This window comes from Brachyhypopomus gauderio, chromosome 11 (genome assembly GCF_052324685.1).
Source record: "Brachyhypopomus gauderio isolate BG-103 chromosome 11, BGAUD_0.2, whole genome shotgun sequence".
Classification (NCBI taxonomy): domain Eukaryota; kingdom Metazoa; phylum Chordata; class Actinopteri; order Gymnotiformes; family Hypopomidae; genus Brachyhypopomus; species Brachyhypopomus gauderio.
Window position 1 is genome coordinate 11,788,100 of NC_135221.1, and position 17,530 is coordinate 11,805,629.

At 43.9% G+C, this 17,530-nt stretch overlaps 1 protein-coding gene and 1 pseudogene across 2 annotated transcripts; one reads left to right on the plus strand and one right to left on the minus strand.

Moving 5' to 3' along the window:
* The first annotated feature begins 933 nt into the window (after positions 1–933).
* LOC143527614 (integrin alpha-6-like) lies at positions 934–8,755 on the plus strand (annotated as a pseudogene). Its single transcript, XR_013134194.1, has 23 exons — positions 934–1,254; positions 1,449–1,550; positions 1,649–1,737; positions 1,924–2,149; positions 2,329–2,438; positions 2,753–2,971; positions 3,184–3,365; positions 3,559–3,663; positions 4,003–4,114; positions 4,190–4,279; positions 4,388–4,452; positions 4,563–4,708; positions 4,857–4,976; positions 5,280–5,359; positions 5,459–5,538; positions 5,756–5,830; positions 6,439–6,541; positions 6,948–7,127; positions 7,357–7,459; positions 7,706–7,807; positions 7,978–8,083; positions 8,211–8,329; positions 8,639–8,755. The product of XR_013134194.1 is annotated as an integrin alpha-6-like (transcript).
* Positions 8,241–12,687, minus strand: chrnb3b (cholinergic receptor nicotinic beta 3 subunit b). The gene is made up of 6 exons (XM_077021933.1): positions 12,406–12,687; positions 11,774–11,925; positions 11,137–11,181; positions 10,811–10,920; positions 9,826–10,702; positions 8,241–9,083 (listed from the first exon to the last, which is right to left on the minus strand). Exons 1-6 carry the CDS (start codon positions 12,467–12,469, stop codon positions 8,937–8,939), a joined length of 1,395 nt encoding a protein of 464 aa, XP_076878048.1. The 5' UTR covers positions 12,470–12,687; the 3' UTR covers positions 8,241–8,936.
* Between the last annotated feature and the right edge of the window lie 4,843 nt (positions 12,688–17,530).

Sequence of the window (17,530 nt, forward strand, 5' to 3'; positions counted from 1 at the left end):
ACTGTTTGTGTGTGCGCGCGCGTGTGTGCGTGTGTGTGTGTGTGTGTGTGTGTGTGTGTGTGTGTGTGTGTGTGTGTGTGTGTGTGTGTGTGTGTGGCAGTGGTTGTATTCCTTGAGCTGGCAGAGGCAGGTGGATGTCACCTTTGACCTCAAGCCAAGGTCTCCGCTGCACTCAGTCAAGGAGGCCTTTTATTTTCAAATGTCTGTAGGTTTTGTGTAAAAATCTGCATTTGAGCTGCTGCCCAGATCACTCTGTCCTGCTAAAAAGGTCCGTCCTGCTATGTCTTGCTTAAAAGGTCCTGCTCTGTACTGCTAAAAGACTAATGCTCTGTCCTGCAAAATGGTTCTACTCTGTCCTGCTAAAAAGGTCCTTCTCAGTCCTTTTGAAAAGGTTCTACTCAGTCCTGCCACACAGCAACAGTGTTGCTGCCAGCGTTTTCTGGATGTGTTGCCTGCAGTGTTTTAATTCTCCTTTTTTCCATGTTGACATGAGCATTTCAACATCATTCATTTCTCACTTCTGCTGATGGAGAGACACATTTGTTAACCCTTTCTCTACCACAGCATGCTTCTAATCTCTGTTCATATAGCACTGGCTCCTTCTAATGCCATAGCTCTTGTTCTCTCTGCCCTGTTCTTACCTTTCCCTGTATCCTCAGGACTAGAGTGTGACATGACAGCACGTCTGGAGAGCGCGCAATTGATCTGGCCGTGGCATGAGAAAACATGCTACAGTCTTTTATTCACAGTACGCCACCATGTCAGTTACTAACGCATGCCCCCACAAAACACGTTTTGAAATATAAAAATAACGTTGCCTATTAGGGAACAAATCAAGACCAAAGGGCACGCAAGGCTGCCATGTCTCTGCATGGTAAACATTAACTCGCTTTATCTGAAGATACGTTTATTCACAGTCGGCCCACGCCTGTGTTTAGCACAGAGACTGACGGATCCTGGGTGTCCCTGCTGTGCCACGCCCCACGCTTCATCCAAAGCTGCAGGCTTCGCTTCCTGTCAGTCCCGCACAGGCAGGAGTCCCGACGTGCATCCGGAGTGTCTTCAGGTCGGCAGCGGCAGCATGATGTCTGGGGGACGCCCATGTCTCTGGCTACTGGGCATCGTTCACCTACGGCAGGCCTCCACCTTCAACCTGGATGAGACGGAGGTGCTGAGGAAGAACGGGGAGGCGGAAAGCCGGTTTGGGTTCTCCCTGGCGATGCACCACCAGCTCAGACCCACCGACCAGCAGTTGTAAGTTCCTTTTCTGTGACATTGCAAACACAGACCTGAGAGGGGTGGAATGTTTGCAGGCCACACAGATTTGCACCTTTTTTTGGTTTTGTAGTCATTTTGGTTGTGAATTAATTGTTGTATTGTCTTCAGTTATTGTCATGTTCCACACCCTGGATTGTCTTTAAAAAATACGTCTGAATTATCAACTCCAGCTTGTTGATTGGTGGAGAAAGCCACCATATCCGGGGGTCTGTTACGCTGTGAGTTCACCACAGAGACAGACGACTGTGTGCGAATCCCTGTGGACATTGATGGTGGGTGTTGGTCTCCATCTTTTCTGAGTGGATGCATTAGGACCAGTGCCAGGTTGAGTGCAGGTCGCTCTTTATTTGGTGGTAACTCCCAATTCCAGATGCAAAATCAGGGGATGGACAGGATCACAGGGAAAACCAGTGGCTGGGGGTGTGTGGGCAAAGCCAAGACCCAGGGGGCAGAGTAGTGGTAAGGACTCTCATAGATTTCCCATTTGTTATAGTATGACACTCATTGCTGTTTTGTTAACACAAGTTTTGATTGCTCTGAATAAAGCTCGGCCTTCAAATGACCTCTTTTTCGTTTTTTACATGTCACCATTGATTTTGTTTGTAATAGAGGAACAAATCAAATGATCACTGAGCCTCTACGTAGGTGTGTGCCCACCGCTACCAGCAGTGGGTTCACAGCAGTCAGCTGCACCTGGGGAGGTGCTTCATCCTGGAGGAGGACCTGAATGTGGAGGACACCAGGATGTTTTGTCGGAACCGGCCCAGGGACAAAGACATGTTCGGCTACTGCCAGCAGGGTTTGTCTGTGGCCTTTACCAACGACAGTGACTATGTTGTCTTTGGTGCTCCAGGTGCTTATGATTGGGAAGGTAATACACTTCCACACAGGATGAGTCTTGGGAGCGTTATCCAGCTTGTAGCATAGTCCTGGATGGTATAAGCCATGTGTTTATGTGACATGCTTCATTTCAGCGAATCTTTACTGTCTTTACTGAGATCTGTCTTTTATGGGTGCACAGGGCGTTTCGTTTTCCTTCTTTGTTTAAAGTTACTGTGTGCATGGAACCTGTTGAAGACTTCTCACTGGAGTTTACGAAACTGGAGACCAAAATGTGTTTAAAGAAGAGTTCATTCCTCTGGGTCTCAGCAGCTATTTAGGTGATCATGGCATTAGTTCTGATTGATGATACCTGATGTGTATTTAACAGGGGCACATATAGACATCTTCCACTCCTCAGCAAATATAACATGATAAAATATTTGTTTACATTAAGTACACTTTATATAACACAATGTGATTTGTGTCATAGGACACCTGTGTCTTTAGTACCACAACCAATGAGGTCATAGCATCTAAAACACAGATAATTTGCCTGAACATTCCCATAAGCCTGGAAGGACCCGTTCCTCCACCTCCTAAGCGTATGGATCTCCTTGGACGGGATTGTCACTTCATCTCTGCTCTGTTTCAGGCTTTGCTTTGGACTCTGGGCTGAGTCTCCTCAGGAAGGGGGAGCGTATTATAGTGGCAGGAGCATCACGCTCCAGCCTCAGCGGTGAGGTTGTGCTGCTGAGACCACAAACCTCGGGAGGCATAAGGACTCTGAGAGCGTGCCTCACATCCTCACAGGCCCTGTCCTAGCATCCTCCTTTGGCTACTCCCTCGCCCTCCTCGACCTTAATGCAGATGGGTGAGTCCTCCAGAACTGGGCTAATCTAACCTTCTAAAAGGTTACCTTGATCCTGCATGTTCAGAAATGTTCTAAAGACCTTGAATAACTGAAAGATTGATGAGTAGTATTGTAAATAAATGATGCCAATGGTAGCTCTCTGCGAGCAGGACAGGGCATGTGTAGGAAATTCCTGCATATACGCCAACAGCTGGATTATCCTTCACCCCAAGGATGGCTTTTATGGTGGTGGACATGGACAGTGACGTGGGAGGGGCTGTGTACGTCTACATCAACCGCGTCATCGGCCTTGACTGGGACCACATGAGACCAGAGGCTCTTTTTGGCAGCACCGGCTCCATGTTTGGACTAGCAGTGACGAGCATTGGCGATGTCAATCACGACAATTATCACGGTTCGCCCGAGAAATCCCCTCAAGAAATACTCTCCCGAGAAACACTCTCAAACTCAGTATAACGGGCACTACAGCGGCAACAGCCCTCTTCATTTGTCGTACTTATTTAACTATTACCCGTGCTTCGACTCAAACAATCACCCTATGAGTTTACAAAGAAGCATTATCCAATCAGTCTGTTCCTTTTCGTCAGACTTTGCAGTTGGAGCCCCTTATGAGAATAGTGGTGCAGTGTACATTTACCTTGGCTCAGCAAATGACTTTTCAAAAACACCGTATCAGGTCAGTGAAAATCCCTTTTTCCCCTTTCAGGGACACAAACACATTTACAGTATGTGAAACCTGTCAAAAGATGACAGAAACGATTCATTTGGTTTGTGTCCTTCTGTTTGTGTAGATTTTGTATGGCAAAACCCAGAACACCCAGTTATTTGGCTATTCCCCAGAACACCCAGTTATTTGGCTATTCCCCAGAACACCCAGTTATTTGGCTATTCCCCAGAAAACCCAGTTATTTGGCTATTCCTCAGAACACCCAGTTATTTGGCTATTCCCCAGAACACCCAGTTATTTGGCTATTCCCCAGAACACCCAGTTATTTGGCTATTCCCCAGAACACCCAGTTATTTGGCTATTCCCCAGAACACCCAGTTATTTGGCTATTCCTCAGCTGGAAACACGGACATTGATGGGAACGGGTACCCAGACTTGGCTGTGGGTTCACTCTCTCACAGCATATGTGTTTACAGGTACTCATACGCTATAATGCTCATCCTCCTGCTCATCCACTATAATGTCCTGCTAATGTTTTGCATATTATTTAGGGCTAAACCAGTGATAAGCATAAAGAAATCTTTGAAATTAATGCCAAGTGAGATTGATTTCCAGGCAAAGGACTGCCAGAGAGGGCACTGGTGAGAAGAGCTTCCTAACTCTTTGTGGACAAAATTGTTCATTGGCTTTACACATTGTGATTACATTTGTAGTATTTTATTACTGACCCATAAATGCTATTTGATCAGGATCATCACTGCAGAATCCTGCCTTTCCTACACTACTTATCCAGAGACATATGACCCCAAGCTGCGTGAGTGATTTACCATTTGATCCCAGTATATGTCAATTAAGCCACAGCATCAGATCACTGTCTTATGTCATTGGCTGCACATTCACTTATGCAAATCTAATTTTTTGTAGAGATTTTATACAAACTGGATGCTGATAAAAACAGCCTGCTGTATGATCAGCTGCCCCGGATGGTCTTCCAGACGCCCGCAGAGGGCAGCCTCACGTTCCACAGACAGGCCCAGACACAGTGCGTTCAGACGCATCGCCGGCTCTTGGTAAACCAGACAAGTTCCTCTGGCTCTTTTGACATACACATGTCCATAACTCCCACTACATTGCCAGTAATTCCATCATATGCTCTTCTGCAGCAGATTGACAGCAGTCTTAGAGATCTGTTTAAAATGATCCATTGCATGTGTTCAGGGCCACATTGAGGACAGACTAATAAACATCCTAATTAGTGTGTCAGTGTCACTGCCATCGGACGGCCCCGCTCAGACCCTGAACCCAAGTGCCCTTCCTGCTTTAAAGCCAGTTCTCGATGCCCTATAACCCAACATTATGAGATATGACTGATTTAAATTAATGAGAGTACCATAACAGCCTGGTAACAGTGTGTTTAGTATAAGACAATCACTCCAAGTACCTCTGCTGACAGAGAATGACACAAGCCAAAATAATATTTAGTTGTTCTGAACCTTGAAGAATATAGCAGTTGCTTAATATAAAGCTGTTGCTTACATTGTATAGATAAGCCTTATTTTAGAGCTATATGTTTGAGTTATTTTATAGCTATTTGTTTGAGTTATACAGCTTCCATCTATTTCTTTCATTGATTTCATGCAGAAAGTGAATGTGCAGTGTACATTGGATGGGAATCAAACTGAGGCATCTTGCCAGGGAACCCTTTCAGGAGGGACGCAGAGGTAAGGAGTCCGTCGGGGCTCCTCAGAGCTCACCGGTCTCTCACCGTTATCTGCTGTTTGCAGCCTGACCCTCCTAACCTGAAGATTGCTCTCCTTCAGGTGACTCTTTATCTCATGTTGAGCTCTGAACAGCTGTCTCTAAGCTTAACAGACATCAGTGTGACACTGCGGCTTGAGACGTAAGAAGTGTTATTTACCATATGGTGTCGTTTTACTTATATTTACTGTGTGCTATTCTGTCTTTCTGTGTCTTTGACCTTCAGTTTTTTATTTGTTGTTGTTGAATTGTTTGTCTGTCTGTCTGTCTGCTTGCCTTCTGGCTGATAGCATTGGCTGTAATGTTTACATCCATTACATTTACTTCCATTTTACATTCACATGTGTTTCTTACTGTAGGATCAGTGCACAAAATATTTCAAGAATTATTGCTGAGGCGAAAGTAATCTTTGAGATGGAACTACAAGTTTTAGGGTAAGTATAGCTGTTCGTTGTATGAATAAAAACTCATTTTTGTCTAATGTAAAAAAATGTAAATGTGCCATATTTGTCAATTAGGATTTTTTTTCACCACAATCGAAATTTGTCCTCCACTTTTACCCATATGTACAGTTAGAACACACACAAACACACTAGTGATTACTAGGGGGCTGTGGTGCACACGTGACCACAGCAGTGGGCAGCCTTAGCCCGGCACTCAGAGAGCAGTTGGGGTTAGGTGTCTTGCTCAAGGGCACCTCAGTCATGGCTTCAGGCCTGGGAATCGAACCCACAACCCTTCGGTCACAAGACCAGTTCCCTACCATCAGACCATGACTGCCCCCATGTGTGGTCAAAAAGCAAAAGAACAAAAGACAAAAAGTAAATACATAAAGCAGAATACAAATGTGGTCTTTTGTAACCTCTTCTCAAAACACAGAGGTCCCAACACACTGCCTGTCATTGCAGTTTATGATGTTTATGTAACAGTACACGCCACCACGGCCATGCTGCTCCCTTTCAGAGCGAGTGAGAGCAGAATTAGTCATCTCGTCCCATGCTTCAGTCTGCCAGGTGGTGGCGATGTTGTCTTGTGTCTGCAGGATGGCTCGACCTTCCCAGGTGTACTTTGGAGGAACAGCAAGACAACCGGCGGCAGTGACGTTAGAGGAAGATATTGGTTCACCTGTAGAGTACGAGTTCAGGGTTAGTCCATATGTTGCCATTCTGCTAGATGCGGTTGTGTAAAAGCTCTGCCTTCATAAATTCACATACTATTATAAACATCACATCCTTTAATTCACATCCTTAATGCACTGATATAAAGTATTATGTAAAAGACCTCTGCCATCTAAAAGTCTGAACAGGTCGACCCAAAGCCCATGCTGGATGTTAACTTTTTGTATCAGATCATTTATGTAGAGATGAAAATTACATCCTACACAATCAGGTTAACAAGATTCAAGGAGATTATACATCTGATCAGTAAAGAGGTCCTTGAAATAAGAAACATGTGCCTGTATCACTACCTGAGAGTCCTATATTACTTATGTACATGCATTTACCTGCTAACTCTAGCCTGTGTGCTGCTGCATTGCTATGCTGAATTCAGATCAGCAACATAGGCCGTCCTCTGAAGTCATTCGCCACGGTGACCCTGAATGTCCAGTGGCCCAAAGAGAATGTGCAAGGCAAGCAGCTCCTGTACCTGCTGCAGATCACTGGTCAGAACAAACAGGCCATCCCATGCACACCAGCCACTGAAATCAACCCACTCAAATATAGCAAGGTAGTGTGCATTAAAGAACTCTTATTGTAGCCAGTGCTTATAAGTTTAAACTCGTTAAAGTTTATAGTGTAGCTTCTTCACAAATGCAGTGAAACGCTTCCCTAATCCCCCATCTTTGAGATGACGCTGCGAAGCCAGCCATAATTACGTTACTAGAGAATTCTGTGACCTGGATGACCGAAAGCTTTTGCACCCATGTATGTTGTGCACTGAGCTGATTGGCTCTGTGCAGGGGGAGTCCAGGGGGAAGCGACAGGCAGGAAGTGAAGCTGGAGGCACTTACCACTGACAGAATCATCTTCTTATTTGGAGGCCGAAGATACTATCAGTTCCTGGTAAATGTGTTCTCCACACCATCATGGCGCCATGGGCGGGTCATAAATGGGACGGGCCAAGCCTCTGTCAGTTGGTCAGCTCAATCACAGATGTACGCTCACTGTTTATGTCTGGAAACAAGAACTTTGTGTATGTTTTCGCAGCATTACAGAAAGGAGATGTGGCTGGGCTGGTTGGTTTGATTGTGTATTTATTTATTTTCATGAAATGAAAATTTATTTTAATTGTTTTGATTGTTGTTCCAGACATGTGCTGATCAGTTGAAGTGTGTGAAACTAAAATGCCCCCTTGAGGCTGTTGACAATACTGCACTCCTGTCACGACTAAGGAACAGCACATTTCTTGAAGTAACTTCTTCTATTTGGTAGTTTTTCATTGTAGTCAGAATGCATTCTTAGAAGTCCTCATCCATCCAGACGTGACTGCATGGCATGTATCATATGTTTAAAGTAATTGATTATTAGTGGTAGTAGTAAATAGTATGAGGCATGAATACTGAGAGTATTTTGTGTGACAGGAATACAGCTCCCTGAGTTATCTGGACATTGTCTTGAATGCCTCTCTAAGTCTTGAAGGATCTCAGAAGAATATCAGGCTTAGGGAGACACACAGGTACTGAAAGCTAAATGAAAGCATAACTGTCTGTGTTTGTCCATGCATGTGCCTTTGTTAGACAGTACAATGTCATACTCCATCAACAGGATACATTACATCACTTGTGATGTCACACCACCACTCTGCTTTGTGGTGTGACGGTGTTCCCAGAGAAGAAGCCTACTCTCCTCAGCAGAGTTCCCTGGTGGGTGATTCTGCTCAGTGTTGTGCTGGCACTCTTCTTAGTCACTCTCCTGATGTACTGCCTGTCAAAGGTAACCGCACTGCACATATACACAGAAACACTCAATCACAGTTTACGTAACTACGTGATCTCACACTCACAAAGACTCAGCACATCCTGAAACCCAACTCACACAATCTCGTACTTTATTCCATGATCTACATATGGTCTGAATATTGGTGCTGAAGTGGTTAAGTATTGTATTTCATAAACAGCGTAACGTTTTTGTGGTGATAGTTCACATATCTTCACCCAAGGTCTCCGTCATGTACACTGCTGCTGTGCTCACTGTAGGAGGCGCTAGCGGCTCTAGACCTCTAATGTTTCTTCTGCCCCTCAGCTTGGCTGCTTCGAATGTGCAATGTGTACTGAAGATTACAAAGGATATTATGACCTTAAAAATGCCAATACTGCAGCATGGATAGAAAGTGGACATACGAGACTTGAGCTTCTGTGAAATATTCAACACTACACAGGTCAACATTTTAATCTTGAATTCTGGATCAACATGGTGAAAGCAAAGGAAAAATATCCTCCATAAAAGGTGGTGGTCCTGCAGCTGTGGTTTGGCCTTTGTGCATCTGTCTGCCTGCCTGTCTATCTGTTTCTATGTGTAATGTTGTTCAAAAGCATCTTCTCTATGGTGCTAGAGCAGAAGGGGTGAGGAGGAACATTCTCAGGGCAGGAGTAAATATAAGGATGGTTCCCAACACAGAAACAGCGAGGAAGACCCAGAGGAAGATTCTGTCCAGCACCTGAGCCACAAACTTCCAGTCCTGCACCACCTAGAACAGAGAACACAACCATCCTCTCCAAAATCAATCCTAACATTTCCATGAGTGCCACCACTACTGTTTAATAATCCATCATTATCACGTTCATCTTTTTCTTATTCACAATCTCCATAATCAGTGGCAATCCTTCATATTTACTGCATCACTATTTTTCTGCAAAGAACTTTGTTCTCATGTTTATTTTTATGTAACTTACCATGCATTTGGTACCATGCATGACTTATCATGCATATTTTCGAATTAGCTGTATTTATCATGCTTTTTTTCATAACAGTGGATATTCTGTGTCTGGTAACAAAGGGGCTAGAGTCTGAAACTCTACACATATGTTGAGCTCAGTAAGGTTTGTCTACATGCGCAGTAATTGTAGGTGCATGGTAGGTGTTTCGAACAAAGTTTTTTTTATGCCTATGCATTGTATTTCAAAATACTGCTAGTAATTTGTAACTTGTGAAATTTCCTTCATTTAAATTTTGTAAAAAAATAATCATCAACTTTGTATATGTACAGTAAATTTTACCCTAACCCTGCAATTCTAATGTTCAATAAATGCTTCTTCTCAGTGCTGCTCTCTCATAATGACATCTTTAAGGCAACCCAGATACTTCCTCTAGCTGTAAGTGTAGGCTATACTTACCAGTTCCCCAACATGCTTTACTGAGTCTGAACAATGTTTTCACACTAGCACAATTGTTGCAACCCCCCCTAAACATGAAAAGCTTGGTTCCTGTACCTCTCTGATAAAATGCTCCTTACGGATGTGGTGTGAGATGTAGCGGACAGAGCAAGTGGCTTTCTCCAGCAAGTTAACCAGGGCTTGTCCCTCTCCCTCAGGGCCTGGCGGAGTCTTCCTGATGCGGGGTTTCAGCCCGGGGCTGCTGGGCTCCAGGTCTGGGTTCTGGTAGCGGTCCGCATGATCCTGCATGCAGAGCAGGCGTGGCAGCTGCTGCAGGAAGAGCGTGCGCACCCACGGCGCCATCGGGTGGTAGGTGGAGGAGGAGCGGTGATGCACGTTTATCACGAACACAGTCACGACGATGGACAGGGTGACGAAGATCATGATGAAGAGCAGGTACTCGCCAATGAGCGGGATGACCTTGGAGGAGGATGGGATGATCTCTTCGATGACCAGCAGGAAGACGGTGAGGGAGACGAGCACGGAGGTGGAGAGGGAGACCTTCTCTCCCTCATCTGATGGGAGGTAGAAGACCAGAACGGTGAGGAAGGACAAACCCAGGCATGGGATGATGAGGAACAGCGTGTAGAAGAGAGGAAGACGTTTGAGGATGAAGGAGTATGTGATGAAGGGGTAGGACAGCATGCCATCCCGTCTGCTGCCCTTAATACCAGTGGCGCTCAGAATCTCCCACTCCCCGTTGTCAAACAAGTCACTGCGGTCAACCTCAGAGCTGATGAGCACCAGGTCCACCATGGTCCCATCATAGGTCCAGGAGCCAAATTTCATGGAGCAGTTTTGCCGGTCGAATGGGAAGAAGGTCACATCCATGGTGCAGGCAGACTTGTAGCTGGCAGGAGGGGTCCAGGTAACGGCTCCATTGTATTTTACGATTGCTTTGGTCATTAGTGAGCCCTCAAAACGACCATCAGCACTACAGTGGATTTAAGGTAAAAACTGGATAAGATACTTTAATTCATCTGACCTATATTTATTTATATTTTAAGATTTTCTTGAAGTAATCCCCCATCGGCATACATACTTCTCATACAGAACGATGTCTGGCAGCCAAATGCTTTCTGAGGGGACCCGGATGAAAGTTATACCACCGTAATCCTCTGGATTCCATCTCAGTTTATAATCTTCCCATTCCTACATACCCAGAATTACAGAAGTGTAGCAGTGTTTGTAATTGGTGAGTCATCACATCAGCCAGAAAGTTGTAACTTCATATACAGGTAACATATACAGCTTATGCCAAGGCACATTGTTCTATTATATTATGATGTTTGTAAAAAACATCTTTCAGAAAAGGAAATAATAATTAGTGATCATGTCAACAAAGCTGAACTAATATTTGAAACAAACCTGCCACAGCCATACATTAGTAGTCATAAGCTGGTTCTTCTCATCCTAGATTGAAAAATAATTCAATTAAAGAAGAGACCAAACTGAACTGTATTATATAAAGTCTGCATCTGTTACCACTTATCACTCTTTACTGGTCTTTCTGGCTCTGTCTTAGAAGGCTAGCATAAGCCTTTGTTGCAGAAAATGCTTAATAACTACTTTGCTTAATATTTGATATATATTTGTGTGTGTGTGTGTGTGTGTGTGTGTGTGTGTGTGTGTGTGTGTGTGTGTGTGTGTGTGTGTGTGTGTGTGTGTGTGTGTGTGTGTGTGTGTGTGTGTGCATCATAGAAAATATAGTTAGCTTCTTTCCTGTTAATAATTCACCATCAGTTGAGCCTGCTTCTCAAAATAAACAACAAAAAGCTCTTAGAGCAAGAGATAACAATATTTTTGGAAAACCATTAAATGCATATCTGGAATAACCGTTAAGCTCTGCTGTACAGACATAGATTTCAGCACCATGGACAGTAACGGAATTCTGTTTCAGCACTATGGACAGACACATCGATATTGTTTGTAAACAAGGCCAAGGTTTGCTATGTAATATATGTACTATTCACAGAGTGTGAATAAATGTGTGCACATGTTTTACCACATCCACAAGCTGCGATATATTCAGGCCAAAGCGAACTTTAATTGTGCTATTGGCATGCTGGGTGGGCCGCACCCATCTCTGGTAGCCCAGAAACAGGTGTCTCAGTAGGGCATCTTCCCTTTCTGCCAAAGAGACAAACTGTCCAGGAGCTAAAACCCCCAGACACACACACACACACACACACACACACACACAAAGACAATGGACAGAATAAACTTATTCCAATGCGATGATATAAGGGTATCAGCATATTGAACTATAAAACACGCAGAATCATTGAAATACAATGAAGGACGGATAGAAACCCGACCCTTATTAGTCAGTCAGCATAACTGGTGACCGCGACATCCGTCAAAATGTGTTTACTGAGCTCGGCTGAAGCCGCGCATGCTCGCCAAAATAATGGAATTAGGCATCCTCTTCAAAGAAAAACCTTCCACACAGCCAAGCGTTAAAGGTGTTTTTAGTATTAACGTTTCGGATGACAAGTTCGCGAAGTGTAATTTGCTCTTGAAGACTCAAAGATTGGAAAAACGCGAATGGAAAAAGCAAGTTAATTTTGCCAAAAACAAAATAATCAAGCAATAAACATTTTTTATAAAGAATTATAATGTTGCTACTATACTCACCTTTTGGGTTGGCGGCGACGACGACCGCGATTACAACAAAAAGAGCGGAGACTGACAACTTCATTTTGCTCAAGTGAAAATTTAAAATAAGCGCCTAAGCACTAAACACTTCATGGCAAAGAGGCAAGGAGAAAGACCCAAAACACTGAAAATAGCACATTCATTTGTGATTTAAAAAAATTGCAGCAACACAACGACTGCTAAGGTTAGGAAGTGTGTTTGGAGCGCTAACCTGTGGTGCGCGTGTACACGCGCGTGGCTGCCATATCTGAAGAGAACGGAGGGGGGGGGGCGACTGAGCGCGTGGCTTAAAGCGACACATAAAAGCTTGTCAGGTTACTGTAAAAAATAACTATCAGATGTTTTAGCTAAAGATGTCAATAACGAAGGTGAATATTTGAGTGATATTTAACCAAAGACACTAAAACACTCATGTTTGTAAACTGAGAAAAATGTCTGTGCTTCTGGTTTGACTTTTCTTCGGTTTGTAATAATCAAAATCTCAGTACCCTTATATACAATGCTGTGACGTTGAGGTAGTAGCAGGAGGCGGAGTTGGGACGTTTTTAATGTTTTAATCTCAACAAAGAGCCAAAGTCACAGCTCTCAAGGGGGGAAAATCAAAGAAAATACACACTAGTGCTACACAGTGCTAAACAGTCACACTTGGGTGGAGTAATCCGGCGGTCAGTCTAGTAAGACTCTCTCGTAAACACACAGCACTGAACGGCGGGACTTTAAAACAGGCAGGGAAATTGAGCACAGGTGTAAGTGATCAGGGGCGTGCTAATAGACCGGTGACTGTGAGCGTGGGAGTGTGGGCGTGGTGGAGCGTCGTGTAGTGTGTGTCTCCCCTGATCCCTGGGACCGACAAATCCCATCATTAGTGCAACAATAGTAACAATAATACTGGATGCATAAGGACTAATCACACAACTTTGATCTTAATTTCATAATGGGATCAACATACACTGCACACATAAAATAGGTCAAAGACTAGAACATGATTTAAATATTGATATAGTAGATCCTTTAATAATGCATATTTCCCTCCATTTGCACAATACCCTGCCCTCAGATTTTCCACCTGTCAGCTCCACAGGGCCATTAAGCATCACCACTCTGCAAAACAATGTAGCTAAGAAACCCCTGACTAGTGCAAAACTGACCACCACTCCAAACTCTGTAAAACTGCCAAACTGATCCATATGCTGCTCTTCACTTTCATGCACAGTTAAACTCTGTTGAGCTAAATCAATCTCTGCACAATTACAGTCCAATCTGACTTTGATTGCTCAGTGTAAGAACTTTAACATTAACACAAGCTAATCATTTGGGCAGTTTCATTTTCCATTCTAACCTTCTGTCATGCAGTGTTGAGTGTAGCCAGCTTTAAAAAAATGGAAAAACCTTTTGATACAACTGCAGAGCTCAGCTCAGTCTCAAATGGAACCATATCAAGGTCTTCTGAAAACATCTACTAGTTGGACGAGACATAGCAGGGTATGGTGGGAGGAGCGCTCATAATCAATGCTTTCAATATTTCAAAGTCCACTGCCAGATGTAGACATCAGTGCATCAGATGAACATTTTTCAGTAATCTAAGTTTACACACACACACACACACACACACACACACACACACACACACACATACACCAAACTGAGACATTACAGAAATTCTGTCATGATATGACCAACAAATCAGTTCTGATGTTCAACTTGAAATGTATTTAATTTGTAAATAGAAGAGGAGCCAGAACTGCTTGTTTTAACCTGAACCAAGATCCATATTGTGTTATGAAAAATGAAAATCTGCTTTAGAAAATCAGTTTCTACAGATCAGAGACAAGAGGCAGATGCAACAGCTGATATAAGGTGGGCTGGTAACAGACTGAAGATGAACACACATATCTGAAGCCGAGGCACCAAGGAGGTATTAATATGTGGTCTTCAGTCCTGTGCTGTATTGTGGAAATATCTGGTGTCAGGTGTGGAGACAGTATGATGCAACCAAACCCATAAACCACTTTACCCTTCATGACCTCATTCACCCGCACTCTTCTTTTTGTTTGTGATGTATCTCACACTGTGCAGTGCCCCCTTCATGTTTGCTGAGCACGTTACTGCCACGTGCTTGTGTGCCATCCGGTAGGTCGCCAGACCCCCAGCCCATGTGCTCGGTGGACTCTTCTCACGAATATGGCAGAGTTGTAGTGTTCCACCTCATCATTAGTGGGAAGCTCAGAGAAGGGCCGTGGTTGGTATCTGAGTCAGAACTGGTTTGCACACGACACCCCATGTCTGCACATGCACATCAGGGCAGGCGGGCAGTGCAGACAGGCAGTGCAGACAGGCGGTGCAGACAGGCGGTGCAGACAGGCGGTGCAGACAGGCGGTGCAGGCCGGTAGTGCAGGAAGACACACTTCATCCATAGTGGCATTCATGGACGTAATTTTGATTTCAAAAGTGGGGGGGGCATGGATTCGTCGCTATTTAAATATTTGGTTTTAACCGTAAAAACTGGGGGGGACCAAAGCCGGCTTTTGAAAAAGTGGGGGGGACATGTCCCCCCCCCCAAAATTACATCCGTGGTGGCATTGCATGTGTGCTACGCTAAGCAGTGGTGCACAACTGACACATCATGATGGAGAAGATCACCAGCACCATGGTGAACATCAGATCATTCTGTTGTGGGGGTAGAACACCAGGACAGGGAAGTGATGATCATGCAACATTGAGGTTGATGGTGTAGAACAATGGCTCACAGTTGGTGATGAGATCAATTGGGACATGCAGGTAGGTGATGTCTTCGGGGTCCTCGTTCTTATGGCTTGGCAGGGAGAGGACTGTTGCTGGACACGGGTAGAAAGAAACCTCACATGCCCCCTCAGCATTCAAAACCTGACACGGGCGGAGAGATGGAACATACCACAAAGTCTTACTTCATATGGTTTAGTTTTTTCGTTTTATGATTTTACGTACTCTGTTGATATTGTGTTTCATTATTTTTTAATACTTTTGAACATCAAAGTTCTTGCTGTATGAATGATAATAGTCATAAAATACATGGGAGCCTATGTAACTTTATCCCCCTCTAAATAAATGAAACAGAAATCAGTCTTCTACTGCAGTGAGGGCACAGCGAGAAGAGAAGCTGTTTCTGACACCCCAACTCACTAGTGTAACCCTACGCCCTATGGAAATGCCTGAGTTTCCTCAAACACACACTCCCGTAGGAACACACACTCCTTTATGCACACACACTCCTTTATGCACACATACTCCTGTAGGAACACACACTTCTGTAGGAACAAACTCTTCTTTAGGAACACACACTCCTTTATGAAGGTCATACCTCATCCTGTTATGACTCAGCATTAGCCAGCTTTAACTCAACCTGCTTAAGCATTTGGGGGAAAAATTTCCCGGAGATAGTCCATCACAGATAAGTCACGCTGATTATGTTGCTATACAAATGGATGTCTTTTGAAATTGAGGATAGGGCTAATGGCAGAAAAACATCACTCCTTGGGATCATTTTTCACTCATTTTGTTTTAATCATTAACACACAGGGTCATATAATACTGCTCCAATTACAGTAATTAGGATCATATTATTTGAAATATGGCTGTTTCCCTCCCCCTTGAATCCCCTTAATAATTTCATGTGCATACTTATTATAGAGGACAGTGTCTGGCAGCCATGTGTGCTGGACCGGTGGATGAACGTTTCAGACTCCTTCACAGTCCTCTGGGTCCAACATTAATCAGTAGTCCACATGGTGAACCCATGGCACAGTGCCAAACACCTCAACTCAGTCATGCACAGAACATCATATACACCAAACACTCAGCCCACACCTGCCTGAGCCTGTTGGCGGCGATTACCTGTTCTTCTCCACTGTTATTAAACAGGGATACATCTAACACTCTAATATGGCCTTTCTGTTGGAACAATTGGGAATTTGGGATCATTAGTATGATTTGATTTCTATTAATAAGTGTGTCGTATTTTGTTAAAAGCTCCCTGTGACCTGAGTCTGTGAGTCTCTCTCTCTCTCGCTCTCTCTCTCTCTCTCTCTCTCTCTCTCTCAGACGTATGTGTGTGACTCACCACAGTGATTAGCTGAGTCAGAGTCATCTGGATGGCAGGAGGTCACCTGCTGGCTCTGGTTCACAGCTAGGTTTATGAGCTTATAGCGTTTAGTAGACAGGGTGTCATTAATTAAACACTCCTCCACCGCTGCACATAGCGTGGCTACAGTATGCATGAAAAAATGCCCAAAGAAATGGAAAGATGAAAGAGCCATTAAAGCTATAGACACAAACATTGAACAAAGGACAGTTTAATGGTAGATATAATAGATCCCTCAGTCAAGATGTGATATTGCATAATGACTTCCGACCATAAGCGATGCTGCTGGTACAGCTGTGTCACTGTGGGTCAAAGGACAGCAAGTCAGAGCAGATCTTATCCAGAACAGTCGCTGTGACAACACAGAGTGCAGCGACAGCAGGATACAGAGTGACATGTTGAGAACTCAGGCTGGGAAGTCCATGGCATCTAGATATCATCTCTGACGTGGCTTAGAGTTTAGGGGTCCGTTTAGACCCCCAAAAGAATGGCTGAAAGTAACCTAAAACATATCTTACATTTGCTCTGTAAACTGTACACTACAGAAAGACAGAGATGGGGTTATCAGTGGTTAAAATGTGAAAATATTTAAAGACAAACTGGAACACACACTCCTTTAGGAAGACACCCTGCTTTAGAAACACACACTCCTTTAGGAACACACACTGCTTTAGGAACTGTACTGTACACACTGTAATAAACAGAGCATAGCGAGCAGTTTTTATTGGCCATAGGTCTTTGGCTCACTGCTTTCATATGTTTTTAATGATGTTAATCAAATACATACACAAACACAACCGCAAGAAATGAGGTAAAAACTGCATTGCACCGACAAAGGGTGGGACCATTTCAACTGCCCCGTTGCAGTAAGTTTGCACTCTGTTATGAATCATCCTTGAGGTTTTTGTAAAATTATAATTTTTTTCTTTCGTTTGCCCTCACCATCCTGGGGTCTGTGTTTACATGTTAACTGGCTCCGTAGTGCT